Raw genomic sequence first — 18,184 nt, forward strand, 5'->3', positions numbered from 1 at the left:
GAACATTTCCTTTTAATAGCATTTTTAAAGGGTGTATAAACATGCAATTTTTTTGTTTTGACTGCTTTAATGTTGACATAGGTTGTTCCAATGGAGGGAGAACAGAAATCAGCCAACCTGATGAATTTCAAGGTGTAGTTCAGGCTCAAGGATACTTTTCCTGAAATTCAACTACTTGCACTTTAAGCACAGCCTTGTTATTTGACTGATTGCTCCAGTATTTATCTAGTTCATGGAAAACTTTCTGCTTCAACTGACTTTGAACACTTTCTTTTACCTTGGATCTTGTGGACAAGAACTTATACATTTACCTGTACATTACTTGTACGTGTACAACATGGCCTCAGGATATTCAAATGTGCTCAGGATATTCAGAGGTGCAGAATTTGGGGAGGAAATTTTCTTTTGTTCTATGTTCTTAAAAAAATCAAAGGAACATAGTTTTCCTGTAGTAGCAAGTAGTACTTCTTGTAGGGATTTATAAATTGGTGTGCCACTTGGGACAGTGTTGTGGTATGTAATTAGCAGTTCACTTTGCAGTTGTTACCCACAAGTTGTCCAGATACTGAATGATATTTTAAAGTCTTTTTATACTAAATCAAACAGGAAAGAAATTTGTCCCGTAAATGGCCTTTGTAGTCTTAATGCGTATATTTTGTACCTGCCTGGTTATCAAGTTAATTATGAGCTAACTCTCAAAAGATAAGGGGAGCTGTAAAGGGTTGGCCATAGTCCCTTGAATTTTTTAACCCATAATAATTTTTGAAAACACACTCACAGTGCATTATAAGTGTTTTTAAACTTGATAGAAAATGCTTTAAAATTGTTTTAAAGTATTCCAAATACCATTGCATTTATATTTTTTTCATTTCTTCATGGTAACTTTCTGGTATTTTAAAACCTTCAATTAGCAGGACTTGGTGGGGTGGCAGTAGACAAATTATTTCACTGAGAAGAGGGTGACTTCCTTGAGATTTGGGCTCTGTGAGAGGCAAATGGAGTGTAATATATGATACCATGTATCTATCCTCCTGGAAAAAAGCAGTGCCCTGAGTTCAGAAGCAGAGTACCAGACTGCTGGCCAGACCAGGATGGCCCTTGCTGCATTTGCTGCCAGAGAGGCTGTGGGATCTTACATTGACTGGAAAGCTGAAATCCCAATCAGTGCAGGAAATTTGATTTAGAGCAGAAGATATTTCCGTAAATCTGCGAAGCCTTTACTGTCTATTTTCCAGGAGCAGAGTACCTGCCTGCTTGCTGCTACTTGCACACTCATGCACAGGCACTCTCCCCTGTTCCAGTGCCCAGGCAGGGGTTTGGGCAGGGAAGCACACACCATGCAGTCATTGGTCTGTCTGCTGTGCATTTGGAGCCACAGCCTAAGCCACTGCTGCCTCCTTGCAGGCCTGGTTGATACATTTGGGTAAAAACAGCCTAATTTTCATGGCTGCAGCAGTGTGATGAAGCAGATTAAAGGAGAAGTTTCCCTCTCATGAGTGTGGTTTCTCCAGTTCTCCCTGGCATTACCATGAGTCACTGGGGAAAGGGCAAATGGTTGCCCTGTGAGCACCAACAAAACATTTCTGTGTGGGACTTGGCTCATACATTTTCATAGAATGTTCCCTGAAATGTCACAGTTTGGGGAGTGTTAATATGGAGTTCAATCCCACCCCCTGTTCTGAAATGTTACAACCAAGTCCCAGAGAAGTTGAAGTGAACAATAGGGGTCTTTTTAATGTCAGCATGTCCTGCTCAGATAGCCAGGCAGTGGCTCCCAGCTCAGCCTTTCATGGACACAGCAGGAAGCCTTGAGGAGAAGCATTTGCTCCCACCAGGATCTTCTCAGTCATCCTCAGGGAACAGTCTGTGGGCTGCACAGGAGCCTCCTGTGGCCCCTCGCTGGTCACGCATGAACATGCTTGTGCTCCGCTGGGCTTCCCCTCTGCTCTTTCTCCTGCCTCCCTGGATCGATGTTTGCATGTGCCCAAATCATTCTTGTCCTTTTTTGTCTTTAAATTCTCTTTCAAGGGTAACTAAAGCTCTTCCTTCTATTCTTCATCTTCCTCCCTTTCCTGGTTAGATGACTGTAGGAAAGGTCTCACGTGCAATTGGAGCTGTGGCTGAAGTTCTTGTAAATCTGTATGTGAATGATCACAGACCCAAGCCACAGCTTGAACTGGTAAGACTAAACCCACAAAGAAACAGTAACTTGACTTAAGAGTAATGTTCCCAGAATGCCATCCTGACTTAAGACCCCAGATGTGGAGCACTTGAAGGTCTAACACTTTATGAAAAGTCTAACACTTTATGAAAGAATCAAGTGCACATCAGCACAATGTTCTGATGGGAATGTTGCTCTCCACGTCTTCCATTTCTATTTCTGTTCCTGAATTAAAACTTCAGGAGGCTTTTATTAAATGTAATTACTGTAGAATTAGTAACAGAAGACAATTATTACTCAGGGTGGCTTCTAAAGAAAGTTTTGTGCAGTACATACTTATGCAGTTATTTTTAACGCTCGAGTGCTGAATCACTGTGCCTCCTTTTGAAGAGGGCTGTTTCTCAACTCTGACACTGTTCTGTGTTGAATTCAGAAGCGGTCTCTGGACAGAGCTGCAGGTTCTTGCCCCATTCCTCACTTTCCATCTGCTGCCTCCACCACTCAGGGCTGTCAGGTACTGGGAAGCCAAGTAAGGTGTTGTGTTGTGCTGATGGCACTTTACTTACCAGCCAGCACTAAACTCAGTTGTTTCAGCTTCACTGTAACTATCTGATCTATTAACACCATGGTTTTACAAGCACATCTGTGTGGTTTTCCATTTGCATGGTTGTTTGTTTGGAAAGATTCATGCTCTAAATTATCCATCAGAGCAAAATGGATTACTAATGGCAGATCTGGAATAGAATTCTCAACTTTTAGGCACAAGACTACATGACAATGACAACTGTGAGTTCTACTTACCATTAAAAAATGGTTCCAAGGCTGCCTTTTGCTCACAAATGGAAGATGAGTTGTGTGGGCTGTGTGCTACTGTCTGAATGTGCCTTGGACTTTTCCTCCTCCATGCCACATGTGGTACCTCTCCTGTGGCAGCAGGGATAGTGGAAGGGGAGGGAGGTGGTGATGGATGTGGCAGGCACAGCACGCTCACCTGTACTGACCTGTACCCAACCATAATACAGTAATGCAAAGTAACACCCTCATACCTGCCTCTAATAAGAAAAGGAAAGTCCTGTGGCATCTAATCAATTTCTACTTCACTTTTCTGTACCTTTTGCACGTGTATGTAAGAGGGGATGAAATTTGTGGCAATTAAAGAATGTTCATTACCAGCTTAATTGCAGCAAACTTTCAAAATAGTTTCATGTGGTTAATATGGATTGTATTTTGAATGCATTAAAAATGTTCTGAATGTGTATGGTAGGAAAGCAAGTGATTTTTAAAGCTAACCAAGCCCCAGGTTGGGCTGTGGTCTCAGGAGGAGCATGGCTGAGAGGGGAGTCAGGGCTGTGGCCATGGGAAGGGTGGAGCGTTTGAAGACTGCTTTTCCTCCTGGAATTTAAAGCACAAGCCTGCATTTTCCTCCAGATTGTGTCTGAACTAAGTTCAGGATGTTTTTTTGCTTGGCTGCAGATGCAAGTCTGCTGTTTGAGGCTGGTGAGGTGTGTCTTCACCTTCTGAGGGAGACACGAGTCCTGGAGCCAGGATGGTGCAGGGTGATGACGGAGCACTCAGGGATGATGCTGCTCTTGGACCTGAGTAATCCAAATGTTGGTGAACTCCCAGAGGGAAACTGGATGCAAGTCCAGCATCAAAGTCACCCCTTTAAAGTCCTTGTGATGTCTGATTTATTAATTTCTGCATAAACCTACAGAATTGGAATAATGAGTAATTAAAAAGCTGACTGATGCTTACTGTAATTTTGCTTGGAGGGTGCTGTGCAACCCTTCAAGAAGCTAAAGCAGCTTCCCCCTTCATAAGGATTTATATCTGGGTGTGGAGCCACAGCTTTATGTTCTGTTTTTATCTTTGAACAGGGTTCTCTGCGAAAAGAATTCCCCAAGTCCATTGGGGGCAGTGACATCTGCTATTTCTGCAAGAAACGGGTCTATGTCATGGAGAGGCTGAGTGCAGAAGGCCACTTCTTTCACAGGGAGTGCTTCAAGTGTGAAATCTGTTCTACAACACTCCGCTTAGGAATTTATGCCTTTGATGTTGAAGAAGGTAATGGAGGAGCTATTTAGGAGTATTTTGAAATGTCTGAGATTGGTGCTCTTGCTGGAACTGAGGAGAAAGATCTGTCTCGGTAGCACGGTCAGGAGGAGGTCTGCCAAGTGTGCTGTTTGTGTCCCTGCTGATCTTTGAGTCCCTGTGCATGCAGTCCTAGTTTTTCAGAAGAGTTGAGTTATGACAGACCTGAGCTGTAAATGAAGAAATCCTCAGTGGAAAATAAGTTGAATGACCAAAATGCAGTTTGTCGAATCACAGGTCAGAGTAAGGGAGGGAAAAAAGGGGTGAGGTTTCTCCAATAATATAAAGTTATTCTTATCTCCATTCAAAACTGGCCATTAAATAACATGATCTATAAGGACAAGCCATAACAGTGGCAGATTTACATGGATGCAGGGAATGTAGGTTATTTCTGTTACAGTGTTATGGTCAGGAGTTGAAAGCAGTAGGACTGACCAAGCACAGTGTGATTTATTCCAGGCTCCAGGCTGCTGTAGAACAAGAGGTTCAGATCTTGGGTGCTTCATCCCACCTAAATCCTGGGGGTTTCCTTCTTTTTTTAAGTTTAGAATGGAGTTATCAAACTGAATTGAAATTCCCTGTCCCTTCCAAAGTACTTCAGCAGATCAGAGTATTAACCTGATGTCCCTCCTCAAAAATACTAAAGATTCAAGGTCAAAGTGGTTCTTTTTCAGTGTGGAGATTCGAAAAGATGTCTTTTGAGCAGATTATTGACTTTTTTTTTTCTGCTTGATGTCTTGTATTGGTTTGTAACTTTGTATTTATGGGATGTTGTTTTTTTGCTGTTTATAAATCTTATACCTGAGAGGTAGATAAATGACCTTGTGTTACTGAACTAATGTGTGCAAATCTGTAAAAGAAACCTATTCAGAGATGTTAGTCAGAATCAATGCCAGGTTTCCCTTTCCTTTTGCCACCCAACTTTCATTATCCTGGTTTCATTTTTTTTTAATAGATGCAACAGTGATTTTTCACTCCATATATGTATAGATAACATATCCTGTAACTGATGATTTTTCCCTCTTGTAGGTAAATTTTACTGTAAACCTCATTTTACGCACTGCAAAATCAGTACGAAACACAGAAAGAGAAGGGCAACAATACAGATCCATGGAAAGGTATGGAGAGATTTTATTGCCAATGCAATGCTGAGGCACCTTTATCTGGGGCAGGGTGAAATACATGTGTGTGTGTGTGGATGTTTTCTACCTCATGTGCAGTAAAATCAGTGCTAAAATACAAACCTCCTCCTTCTGTGAGTTTGGCCTATCTATTAATAACCTGGTTCTCAATGGAATTTAGCTTTTCTATGCAAAGTAAAGTTGAACATAGGAGCAACTGGAAATGAAAATGTACATAAAGACTTGAAGACAGTAGCAGAAACTGGACTTAGATCCTTCAGAAACATATTTAACACTTTTTATTTTTTAATGCTTTTCCTAAGGAGGCGATAGATGCGTGGAAGAAAGCGGAAGCCAAACCCACAGAGATCACCACAGAAAGCAGTTTGTCCACTGCTAGCAGTCCAGAGGACAGGTCCCCAGGTATCCTGACTTCCTTCTTAGGGGGCACGCTAAGCTGGCCCCTGCGGGTGACCAGGGATCTGCTTGACATTCCCAGCCGCCTGTCTAACTGGATGCATGGTTTCCTGCACGCTACCCACCTCCATTTCAGGGACAATGCATATAACTATACCTACCTGTACGAACTCCTGAGCCTTGGGGTGCCACTCCTCTGTGCTCTCCTAGAGGTACTCACTCACATGTACCGGGAAGCAGAGCTATCACTTGAAAACGTGCTTGAATGGGTGAAAAGATTCTGTAGGGTTTGAATCTTTCTGTGTGTCTTGCTCAGTTGTGCCTTTCAAATTTTCAAAATTAACAGCCTGGCTATTTTCTCGAGGGAAATTTTTTGGTTTGGAGGGCTTTGTTTTTGCTCTTCGTGCAATGTGACGCATGACTTCATTGAATGGTGGATTCCTTCTGATAGAAGCGAGGTACAATTGAAATTTTCAACACAAAATGTACTGTATGTTAGAGCATGAAGGACAGTGTCCAAACACATTTCCAGAACATGGAGTCAGATGAAGGATATTTTCTAGATTATTTTTCCCTCTGTTTTATTCTGTGATCAGACTGTTGGAGAAGATGGTACATTTTGAAACCATTTTTCTTCCTATTCTGCCCAGCTTATTTTTTTCTTTTTTCAGTTAGACCATGAAAAAATGTGTGTTCTTTCAGGAATATTTCTGACAAATGGCTGGGATTTGAAACCTGAGTAAAGCACATAGCTTTTTTTTCTTCTTGCTTTCATCTTTGCTCTAGGTTATGAGATTTTTACTTGCGTTAATATGTTTCAAAAAAATAGTTTACATAATTCACATTGCTTCAAGTCAAATGCCTTTTACATTGCTTTACATGTGATGGATACCTTTTGTTGATAGTGGGTACTATCTGTTCTACTAATTTATTTGAAGTTTTTCAATAAATTTGAAGAGCAAATGATAGTTGAGTGAAGACTTGATTGAAATTTTAAGTCAAAGAAACTGGTAGAAAGAAGTAGGCAGAACATTCCTCAAGTCAAGGCTTCCTCATTTGGTGGCTGATATGAGGCATATCAGTTTATGGAGCACTCCTCTGTAAGTGAAGTCACTCCTGTTGTGCCTCTGAGCAGGCACTGCTCCCAGTCTCTTCTGGAATTTTTTAAAAATGCAGGTTTAGAACAAACATCAAAAGCCAAAAAATGTATTCTTAAGCGATAACTTCTTACTTGGGTAATTCATTTCAACGTGTGCAGCTGGTGGCAGAAAGGTGAAATTCTATTATCTGGAGCAGCAGATGAGTCAATTTCTTTCAGATGTCCCTCAACCTTAGACTAGATTCAGAAGGCCTACCTTAATCTGTTAAACAGCAAGGACACAGTGACATCCCAATGCTCATTACTTTCAGCCGAGTTAGCCAGCGAGGTAAGCATGCTCCCTGCCTTTCAAGTACTTATTTATATTCAGAAGGTTACCAGGAAATAGGTAAATCCAATATGTGTAGCCTAAAATGAAAAAGCATCTGTAGCAATTTTTGTAGCCAGAAGAATGCGGCATAAACAATAGGAAATACTGTTGCATTCAGTTAGTACCAAAATTGAGGATCACCTGCCAGTGGTCTCAAATGACAGTGCTGCCTATGGGCTGGCAGGCCTTGGGGTTTGTTGTTTTGTTTTGATTTGATTTGATTTCCTATAATGTGGGAAAAGATGGTTTGAATTGTTTTGCCTCTTAGGTATCAAAAGGAAATGTGTCTGCTGTTTAAAATAAATGACAAACTGGATCTTCCTTCTAGATAGTTTGACTTTCTTTAAACTATGAGGATGAGCTTTCCACATTTTAGAGTGATTATGTATTTTGGGGTAAAAATTGTTATTTTTATGCACAGAACTTGAAAAAGTGCTTGAAGAAAATTATTAGCTATAAGGTAGCATTCCTTTGACAAAAATTGCCTTTAATGCTCAAACATGTATTCAGCCAAACCTTGCTATGACATTGAGTGGACGCAGCAATAATTACAGTTACATGGTGGCCATCTGTATATATGTAATGTATCTGTACCTTTCTTACAGCATTTAAAAAACCTGACCTGGAAACACTGCACTATCTTTAATTATTTTCTAATGATAGAAGCTGTTTCACCCTAAAAAGGAGGCAGTCTGCAGTGTAGTTACTCCTGCAGCACAGCAAACTGCTGGGCGGTCAAGTTTCCAAATTTGGGCTGCCATCAATTTTGGTTTCAGTTTGTCAATAGGAGAGTCTTTAGGAACACTTCTTCCTAAAGTTTTCTCCTGCTGTTTACTATGGCAGAGAGAGCATAAGGGTAAACGTAGGGAAAATGGTGATGTACAAGATTTTTTTGTACAAGATGTAGAAGATTTCCAAGAAACTTGGAAATCTCTGGCCAATGAACTTAAAACCAAATGAATCTTACTAGTAGAAAGTGTAAAAACAAGATTAAAAAAAAATGGTATTGATTTTATACAGATTTGTATAATGGGGCATAAATCCCTACATTTCCACAACAGAGTTCAGGAACTTGTGTAATGAAAATGTTTTCCTGAGGAATCTTAATTACCATGCATATTCCACTGGGATTTTGCAGATGATTCTGTTGGGAGGGTTATTTTATTGGTATTAGTCCAATTGCTTGATTTTTTGACTTCTTCATCTTACTGTTCTGCTAGTAATACTCATACCTGCTTGTCCTCATTGATAATTGAATGAAAAAAGGCAGTTCCATTTTGGCCAGTTATTTTTTGTACCAATGTAATCTTCCTGATGCTTTCCTACATAACCAAGTGAAGTTCTGTGTTTTCTTCCCTGCTGTCTTCTCTGCCAATCTCCCTCATTGCTTTTAGTCCAATTCAACATTCCGGTGCTGCACCCGCTCACTGGCTGAAGCCTTTCTGCTCTCAGGTGATTTTTTTTCCAGTTCCAAAATTACATGACTAACCCTGTTGTTTGAAAGCATTTCATTGTGTGTTCTTGTTTTTTGTTTTTTTTAACTGTTGGAGCAATCTGTGTGTCTGGTATATTAATGGAGCTTTGGCATGATTATTTAACCTGTTGCTGAGTTCGCAGTTCTAGAAAAAGTAATGTTTTTCTCTCTGTGTCTGTGCATGTGCGCTTCCCTGTGCCTTTAAGGTAAGTTAGGCAGTAAAGGGTTTCTTGAAAGAACTTGTTAAAGGCTTATTTCTTTCAAAGAACTGAAGGAAAGATCTAAAATAAGGTCAGGGTGTGATTGCCCAGCTGATTCTCTGGGTTAACATGAGCACCTGTTTGCACTGAGCTCACACACCCAATGAGCAAGCAGTGTCTGAGCACGTCCCTGCTTTCCTACTGGAAAAGTGTGGTGTAAAAGGTTCTGTAGGCAACGTAGCCTAAACTATGCAAGTTCTAGTCTTCCACCCCAAGTGACATTGTAGACAGGCCTAAAATTGACTGTTATTTTACATAGTAACATATGTCATAAAGGCAATAAGTTCAAAGTGCATGTGGTTCTCAGGCTGAACATGTACCAACATGCCAGAGTGCTTTGGTTTGGGCGGTTTTATTGCCTGGGCCTTGCCTGGCACTCTGATGATTGGGTTTCTCTTGCTGCATGAGACGTTGCCGCCCCTCTCCATGACCAGCTCCCCCCATTGTTTTGTGTCTATTTTTTACATAAGGTCCAGTTTGTATAATCACTAGGTGACAGTCTAGAAGGGGAAATGAAACCCAGCAGGAACCAAGGGCTCAGGCTGACCAGCAAGTCCACTGAGGGTCTGGCTGATGTAGTCATAACCCAGCTGTCCCTGCCGAGGACCCCAAAGGGAAGCGCCTTTGGGAATTGATCTTAGGAGCAGTTTTAGGAGGGGCCAGACATCCTCTGCCATCTGCTCCATTTCACACACCTCAGCCAGGAAGGTGGAAGGCAGCAGGGCCAGAGCCCTTACCTTGCTGGTCTGCACATTTGCACGACTCAGCCACTTGTATTTATTTGTGTGGGTATCCTAAAACGACTCGATGGCTCTGAAAGTCCCCACGCTGTGCCCACACAGAATCTCTCAGTGTTTCAAATGCCATTTCCTGCACAAATGGCTGGGATGTGACTCCCAGTGTATTTCAGGGCTGCAGTGTGTTGTTACAAAGCTCAGCATGCTTTAATATGAAGGTCATGACATAAAGGTCTGCCATTTCAAACCACTTCCTATTGCTGTGTTTTTTACTCTCTGTTGCAGAGTCTTCCTTGCTCTTCCTGCTCAGTGAGGATTCTGTCCTTCTCCTCCTAAATCTTCTGTCTCCATTTTACTTTATAATCTTAACTGAATATTTTTATTAAATAGGTTTTAACTCTGTATTTAAATTTTCACATGGAAATTCTGTATTTTGCACATGGTGAAAATTGTTTTAGCTTTATTTATGATATCTGCTGTAAACAAAAATAAATGTAGTTCTTTATAAGTCTCCTTGTTTCATCTCTTCCTTTTACAAAGATTTCCTGGGTACAGAGACTTAGTGACTTCACGCTGGTTTGGCACCTTCCTCTTGTGGTGGATGCTGTGGTGTTACCCTGCTTGTGGCTCGAGCAGAGGCCCCAGAGTTTCCCTGTGGTGGTGTCTTTGCATGTGTGTCCCTTGTGATGCACATCAAGGTCCCTGAGGCGTTGTCCAGGGTGACTGGTGCTGGGATTTACCCTTCCTGGGGATGAGGAGCTGGTGTTGGTGGGCATGGGGCACACACAAACAGCACTGTCCTCCTCTCTTTGGCCTCTGCTACCTTTCCTTACACTGTTATTTTACATATTAACATATGTCATAAAGGTAATAAGTTAATGTGTTTGGATTTTTTGTTGTGTTCAGGAAAAGCAGGTAATAACCCAGGATAAATCTTTACCTTTGCTATTTGCTCAGGAGTGCTCTTCCCAGTACCTGCTGGACCCCTGGAAGCTGAAGCTGGTGGTGACCCATTGCCTGTTAACAGTTGCCTTGCTTTATTTAATTACTCTTTTAAAATTTTATTTTAATTTTTGTATTTTAAGCTGGTGGTGGAATTCTTTTTAAACAGCAGGTTCTCCAAAAGAACTTTCCTAAGTCTTCCTCCTCTTCATGTTCTTTCTTTTGCCTACTCTGCAATTCTTAAGCTATAATCTCTTTGCATTTCAAGAAAAAAACCCCAAACAAATCCCAGAAAGACTAGTTCCAAGAGTTTAATGGAAAGATTGTGTGGTTTTATTTCTTTTCTTTAATGAATTAAAACTGAACCTCACTGGGGTTGTTTGAATGACAGGAATGATTTTTTAAAAATTGTTGCTAAAGACAACATCATTGCCAAAGAAGAGCAAATGTTATTCTCTATGAACTAGTCCATCTTCCTGCCAAAGGAAAAGCCACCAGGCACAGTTAAAAGTTTGCTGTCCGAGGGGAAGATGGTATCCATTATGAAAACATGGGGCAACAAATACCACTGAGGACAATACTTGGCACTTGATTGTATCAGACAAAGCAATTGGGGTAAAACTGAATTTGCTCTTTGCACAGTTTACAGTGTTAGGCCGAGGCAGTGACAGGGAAACATCAGAAGAGCATTTTTGCTTGCAGAAGGTGATGATTTGTGTGGCACTGAAGCGTTGAGAGGCATCAGCTGTTCGTGCTGTTCTCATAAAGTTTCACTCATTCCTGCTGAAATAACAGTGCAATAACTTGGAACTGGGGTACCTTAGAGCCTGGGTTTATTTCTCCCAGAGGTGCAGAAGGCCCAGGCAGTCACATCACTAGGCAATCCTGTCAGCAGGGGCATCACCTTGCAGGAGACAGCCCATGCACTCGTGGGCAAGGCAGGACACAGTGTGTGGATAAGAAATAAAACAGACAAAATGATCAGCATGAGAGGAGGAAGTTTGTGTTGGTTCCCTTGCTCTTGGTCAAAATTATTACACAATAAAGCCACACATTCCCTGTTTTGCTGCTGGTGGTGCTGCTGAAGGGAGAGCCTGGTGGGTTAAGGGCTGTGTGAATGCAACAAGCTGATTTCAGACTCCTTCTCTTGCCGTGTGAGCAGAGCTCCCTGTGAGCAGGAGACCTGCATCTTCCTGCTGCTGTGCCCTGGAGCTCTCTGCAGAGCCTGGGGTGCTCCCAGCCCCAGGGCTGTCAGCAGTGCCCCAGAGCTGGGGGCTGTGTCCCTCTGCAGAGCCCAGGTGTTCACATGAGAGGCAGGCAGGCTGCTCCTTGGGGCTCACCCACAGCCCCTGCTTTGGGAGCAGGGAACACCAGTGCCTCTTTGCCCAGTTAATGCCCTCTAAGACCTGATGGCACAGATGCCATTCCCGCAGGAAAAGGGCAGAGGTGACACTGGCAGGCTCAGGAACTGCTCTCTTTCCTCCTCTTTACACTGCTTCAGATGGGTTCTGAGCTTGTCTGTCGCCACAAGGGCCATTTGGATTGAAAATAAGTACAGAGATGTGCCTATTTTCTTTATTAAATTTCTTTTTTTGAAAAGCCAGGCTAACCTTTCATTCTCAAAGCCAAGCAGCATTAGCTGCCTAGGTGTCTGTTAATGAAAATCAAACATGTCAGCATTCACTAAAGGTAACCCACCTTTATTATAATTGTGCTAAGCCTTTAAAATTAAAAAGATCTTGCAGGTTTTAAACATATTTGATTTGAATAGAAGAATACAGACAAAACTTCTGAAAATTGCTCAAACTCAAACACCAGCCTTTCATTAACTCTACCAAGAAGAGTAATTTCTGCTCCTCTGAGTTTCTTCTAAATTGCTACAGCTGTAAATGCCAGTGAAAGTTGCTTCTGTGTGTCTTCCAACCTCAAGCAAAGACTATGATCTGCATTTTTTCCACAGCATCATGGCAATTAGTTACTATAATTGGCTTTAATTCACTTCTGGCTCACTCATTCCTCACATTCCAGTCAAAACATTGAGTTTTGAAATGCACTGAGTTCTGCATTAATATTTATGTTTTCGAAGACATGACATGTTTGCAGATGACTTGGTTTTTTTTATCTGTCACTGAGGATAAGAAGACATTATGTATTAATGCCTGGTGCAGGTATACATACTAGTCATGTAAATATTTCTCCAAGTTTCTTTCCTTTTCTTCATGAACTGTGCTCACATAAAAAGAAGGGAGGCTTTAATCTCATCAGGTGGTGGGCTCCAAACTTGTTTGAAATGGATGGAATTTCTGAACTGTTTTTTTGAAATGTGAAATGATGAAATTTCTGTGTTGCTATAGTATTGAATTTGCCCTCTTAGCATTTGTTCTGCAGGTATTCATTCATTCATATCTTTAAGGTTTTTAGTGCTTTGAATCTGTGTCCAAAAATACTATTTTGACGGACACTGGAAACTGAAGGTGTTGTTGCTGCACTCCAAATTCATAATTAATACATGCCTTAATATACCAGACTAACACAGATTGCTCTAATTAAATATATATTTACTCTAAAATGATAGAAGTAGTGTGCTATCATAGCAGGTTTTGTTTGAGAATCAATTTTTCCTAAAGACACGTATTCAGTATATCTAATAGGTTTCTTCTAAGTTGTTTTTTCCCTCCTTTGTTAATTTTTGTTCAGTTTGTATTATCACATAAATGTGCACTGTCCCCTTGGATGCATTAAAAAATCATGGCAGTCTCTGGCTGGCTCTGAGAGCTCCAGATTCCATGGTTTTATTTTGTGCCAGAATTCAGAAGTGTTTGTTTACGAAGTAGGTGATGGAGACCTGGAGAAAGCGTTTTGCTGCTGAGGAGCTTGTGTAGGTGCTGGCATGGGCTCAGAGGAGAGGGAGGAGAGATGGTCTCCTGGCATGGGGACAGGAGGAGGGGGCTCATCCCTGCATCAGGGATGGAGAAGAGGTGGCAGGAAAGCCTCTGTAGGCAGTGGTGGTTGGAAGGCAGGCAGCTGATCTGACGCTCAGTGCCACCCCATGGAGAATGGGAGCAGCAGTTCCCTTCACTCTTTCCCTTCACATGTTGGCCACAACAAAGTGGAAATTGCTTCTGTTAGAAGTATGAGGAGGAGGAAGAGGAGATGTGGCAAGAACTGAAATCTGTGAAATGTCAGCCATCCTACCTTTTGTAAGAATCCTTTTCCAAGGGCAAAAACCTCCCTGGTGGTATCTCAGGTGAGATGAAAAGTCGAAGTTGGGACAGGACATCAGTTTGGGAATGCTGCTGGAAGCTTGATAGCCTCCTAAGGCAGATCTGTGGGACACCTCAGTGGGATGTCTTCCTTCAGAGTTTCCAGCTGTGACAGAGGCAGTGCTCCCATGCAGCCTTGTGTGTTTTGAGCTCAGGCTGCAGGATGCAGCTGAAGCTCTGACAGCTCTGAGCTTGGGTTTCACTCGTGTGGGCTGCTGAGCCCTGAATTTCAGCAACAGCAAGGTCTAACCAAGCTGGAGGTGTTTTCCCATTCCCTCTGCCAGTCCCACGTGGGCTGTGCTTTCCTGGACAGTGCTTTCTGCTCGGGACCTTGCCCCTGAGCTCACCGGGTCCGTTTCAGCTGTGCTTGCTCAGCTCTGCTGTTGCCACACCTTCCTTCTGTCCCCACAGCTCTCCTGAAGCCCTGCTGTTTTGTAAGCTGGACTCGGATTGCTTTTTTGGTTTATTGCACAGTGAGAAGTCAGGCAGTAAAGCGGGCTTGGTGTGCTACAGATCAATTTGTGGTCTGCTGACTGATGCCAGTGTGTGATGCCAGCTGGTGTTTGCTTTCACCATCAGAGCTGCCCACGTTTGTGAGTGACTCCACTTCAGAGCTGCCCAGTGCTGTCAGTGCCTGAGTCAGCAGCTCCATACAAGGCCAGGCAGGGTGCACTTGCCCTGTGGATGAGTGATGAGGTGGCAGTGCAGTGGCAGGCCAGGAGCCTCGGGGTTGCCAGCGGGGAACGCAGGATGCCAGTGAGGCTGGAGCCTGGAATGGGGGCCCTGTGCTGTGTGGGGCAGCTGCACAGCAGGGAGGGTGAGCCCTCTGCCAGCCCTGGGTGCCAGGCACCCACACCCTGCTGAGCAGAGCAGTGCTCTGTGTTTTGGTGGTGCCTTTCAGCTGGGGACCAGGAGGCCCTGTGCCAGTGCTGAGTGGCTGGGGCTGTTTGGGTGAGTGCTGTTGTACTGTTCCTGCTCCACAGCCTCAGGGTGTGCCACAGGTGGCACAACAGCACATCCCCACTGCAGGCTGGGACAACTTATTCAGGAGGTTTCGTTCTTCCTCCCTGTCCCCCAAACAAGGCCCACAAGGAATTATTTCTTGTCTGCTTTTCCACAGCTGTGGAGCAGGGCTGGAGCTGTCTGCCCTCAGGGCAGCTGTGCCCGGGTCCCCTTTCACTACCAGCAGCAGGGAGGGATAATTCCTTGTCCCCTCTGAGGGCCCTGCCAGGGCATCTCCACCTGGTCAGCCCCCAGACCTTGTGTTTGGTGTGTGGGGACCCCCAGCCTGGGCAGATCAGGAGTTCTTGGAGTTGTTTTCCAGAGCACCCTCCCCAGAAATACTTTGTTCCTGACCACCAGTACCTGAGTGTGTTGTAGGCCAAAGAAGAAAGGTAGATATAATTTTAAAATCTGTTCTTTCTTGCCTCTGTTCATGCTTTTCATCTGCCTTCAGTGATGCTCTCTGGGTTTGTGTGAGCTTTCATACTTTGGTTGACTTGGTGAGGTTCACTCCCCCTTTCCTCTTATGTGGGGCTCCCATTTGGTCTGACTCACTTTAGCCAAGAAATCCCACAGGATTTGCTTAAAAATTAATTCCCCTCACATGACCTAAAACCAGCTAAAGAGGAGGAGGGAGGAGAAATGGGAACATTTCCTGCTGTTCGTGGCCCAGCAGCATCCACTTGATGGGGAGCTGGCTGCAGCTGCCTTGCTTGGGGATTTTCGCTGGAGCATCTTTGACCATTTTTGTCCGTGCTGGAGAGAGGCACGTGGGGAGCAGCCACTCCTGAGAGGAGCTGATCAAAGCCAGCTGCCCTGGGCCAGCTGGTGTCCGAGCTGCTTGGCTGCTGGCAGGGAGGGGAATGGTTTTGGGCAGAGCCCAGGCTTTGTGCCATTGTGGGCAGCACGTGCTCTGCCCAAGGCAGGGAGGAAGCGGCTGGCCCGGTCCGGCTGCCCCAGCAGGAGCTTGGCTCTGCCTGAAGCTGGCAGGTTCCCAGGGCCGTGTCACCTCTGTGCCAGGTCACAGCAGTGGGATCTGCCTTGGCACATGAGTCAGGAGCAGCAGCAGCCGGGCTGGAGTCAGGCTGCCTTGTGGGGCAGGACTGGCAGCACACACAGCATCTCCTGCTCTGCCTGCTGCCAGCCCTGGCACTGGGAGCACTGGGATGCTGCAGTGATCCATGCCTTGCACATGGTGATCAGAGAAGGTGTCCTGGGTGGGTAGAGCTAAGCCCCTTTAGGGCTTAGGGCAGCTTCTTTGGCACAGCTGCAGTGGCACACTGCTGCTGGGCACGTTTCTGAAGGGGACCCGTGCCAGGGACTCCCAGGGTGTTTTCATCAGCTCAGCAAAGCCCATTGTAATGTCACCTCCGAGCAGGGTGTCACTGCAAGCTTTCAGGCTGCAAGAATATCCATGTAGCTCTAACAGGCAGCACAATACAGACAAGGAAGGTCTCTCCACTGCTGTACTGCACTGTCAGCTTTGCCCCTGTACCTGAGGAATAAAGGCAACCCAAAGTATTAGCAAAACCTCTTGTGATGCCAGAGGCCCTGACCCCACATCCCAGAAGATTTCTCTGTTCTTGTTTCTGGACCTTGGGATGACTTTGGCTCTCCAAATGGGTTGATCCAAGGCATGGTTTTGGAAGAATTTCCATTAGGAAAGGCAATAACTGTGGGGACATCAGGTTTCACTGCCATGTTCCTGCCTTGGGCACGGAGCCTTTGCAGGACAGTGATGCTGCATGAAGGCCCTGTTAGATGCTGAAATGCATCCAGACTGAGGTTGAGACCATTACAAAAAGTTATTAAAAAAAAAAAAGGTAAAAATGCTTTTTAGGTTATGGTGGATAATCACTCTGTAAGCAATGTGAATTTTACAAGCCCGTCATTGAGAGAATCAGGGTTGCACTGAACTTTGAGCAAGCAGAAGAGCTGTGCTGAGTTTGCCTGCTTTTGGTTAGCAAGACAATGCCTTGAGCCCCTGAGCTTCCTGAAGGGCTCAGCTAGGAAAAGCATCTCCAGAGAGATGGAAGGAAAGGTCTTTTCTAATGTCTTTGTGCCTCACTGCTGCATCTCTGACTAATTCAAGGCCTGGTGCAGACATTTCTGTCTTTAAATGCAAAGATGAGCTGACACAACATTGAATTAAAACACTTGGCATGACACTTAATGGAGAGAAAAACTAAGTTTTAAAGGGAAGGGGTTTGTATCTGCATCTGTCCTTGGGGTCTGTGGGGGCTCTTTGGCCAAGCCCATGGATTGAAATCAGGTTTGACCAGCCCTGACCTCTGGGTGAGAGCCAACCCAGGTACAAGCCCTGCAAGCTGAAGCCTTAGGAATACTTCTCAGTTACCACAGGGCTTAGCTAAATGCTTGCCCTGTAAGGAAAACAGTCGTTTCTCTGCCCATGTGAGGAGGCCGAGGTGAGTTTTGAAATGCAGACAAAGGAGAAATTGTTTTTATCCACATTTTTTGTCATGTTTGAGTGGGAAGGCCAGATGAATATGTGATTGTTCTGTTCAAATCACTGGTTGTGTTGCTGCTCTTAAGTAGCTGAAGGCAGCTAAGCTTCACTGCTTGCATAAAAAAATAATTAAAAACCCCAACCACCAAACAAGCAAACAAACAAAAAACCCCCACAAGCTCTAAAGCCACGTTCTTTGCTCTAAATGCAAGTCAGTCAAAGACTGGGGCAGGGTTATGGATGAGAAAGATCACCATATGTGTGTGACAGCAGAGTCAGGAGGAAGTTAACAACAGCTGAAGGAATGGAAAACATGAATTCCTTTAATCCTATCAGCAAGTTGGAGCTGTGTGCACGCAGACCCTAAAGCATCTTTAGGGTCACCCCGAGCTGTGCTGGCTGCAGGACCTGCAGCTCCTGGCCAGGCAGAGCAAGGCTGCCCTCAGCCTGTCCCAAGGCACAGGCAGGGTGTGGGATGGGCACACTGGCTGCTGGGCTGCCTCGGGGAGCTGCAGCACCCAGGAAGGGCACAGCACTCGCGTTCCAGGCTTCCCCTTGAGCCGCTGCCGAGGGCTCTGGGGCTGCCGAGGGCTCTGGGGCTGCCGAGGGCTCTGGGGCTGCCGAGGGCTCTGGGGCTGCCGAGGGCTCTGGGGCTGCCGAGGGCGCTGGGGCTGCCGAGGGCTCTGGGGCTGCCGAGGGCGCTGGGGCTGCCGAGGGCTCTGGGGCTGCCGAGGGCGCTGGGGCTGCCGAGGGCGCTGGGGCTGCCGAGGGCGCTGGGGC

General features: G+C 44.6%; 1 protein-coding gene across 7 annotated transcripts in view; it reads left to right on the forward strand.

The window, feature by feature from the left end:
* Positions 1-18,184, forward strand: part of MICAL2 (microtubule associated monooxygenase, calponin and LIM domain containing 2) — a 121,826-nt gene that overhangs the window by 66,575 nt on the left and 37,067 nt on the right. For 3 of the 7 annotated variants that reach the window (XM_077179471.1, XM_077179474.1, XM_077179475.1), the window contains 3 exons: positions 4,039-4,225; positions 5,282-5,370; positions 5,697-10,238. In XM_077179471.1, the coding sequence (XP_077035586.1) occupies positions 4,039-4,225; positions 5,282-5,370; positions 5,697-6,083 (663 nt within the window). In that variant the 3' untranslated portion in view covers positions 6,084-10,238. Of the gene's footprint in view, positions 1-2,080; positions 2,180-2,594; positions 2,691-4,038; positions 4,226-5,281; positions 5,371-5,696; positions 10,239-18,184 lie in introns of those variants that run through there. The other 4 variants (XM_077179476.1, XM_077179473.1, XR_013182638.1 and 1 more) reach the window with 4 other exon arrangements.

The sequence above is a fragment of the Agelaius phoeniceus genome, chromosome 6, assembly GCF_051311805.1.
Source record: "Agelaius phoeniceus isolate bAgePho1 chromosome 6, bAgePho1.hap1, whole genome shotgun sequence".
NCBI lineage: Eukaryota > Metazoa > Chordata > Aves > Passeriformes > Icteridae > Agelaius > Agelaius phoeniceus.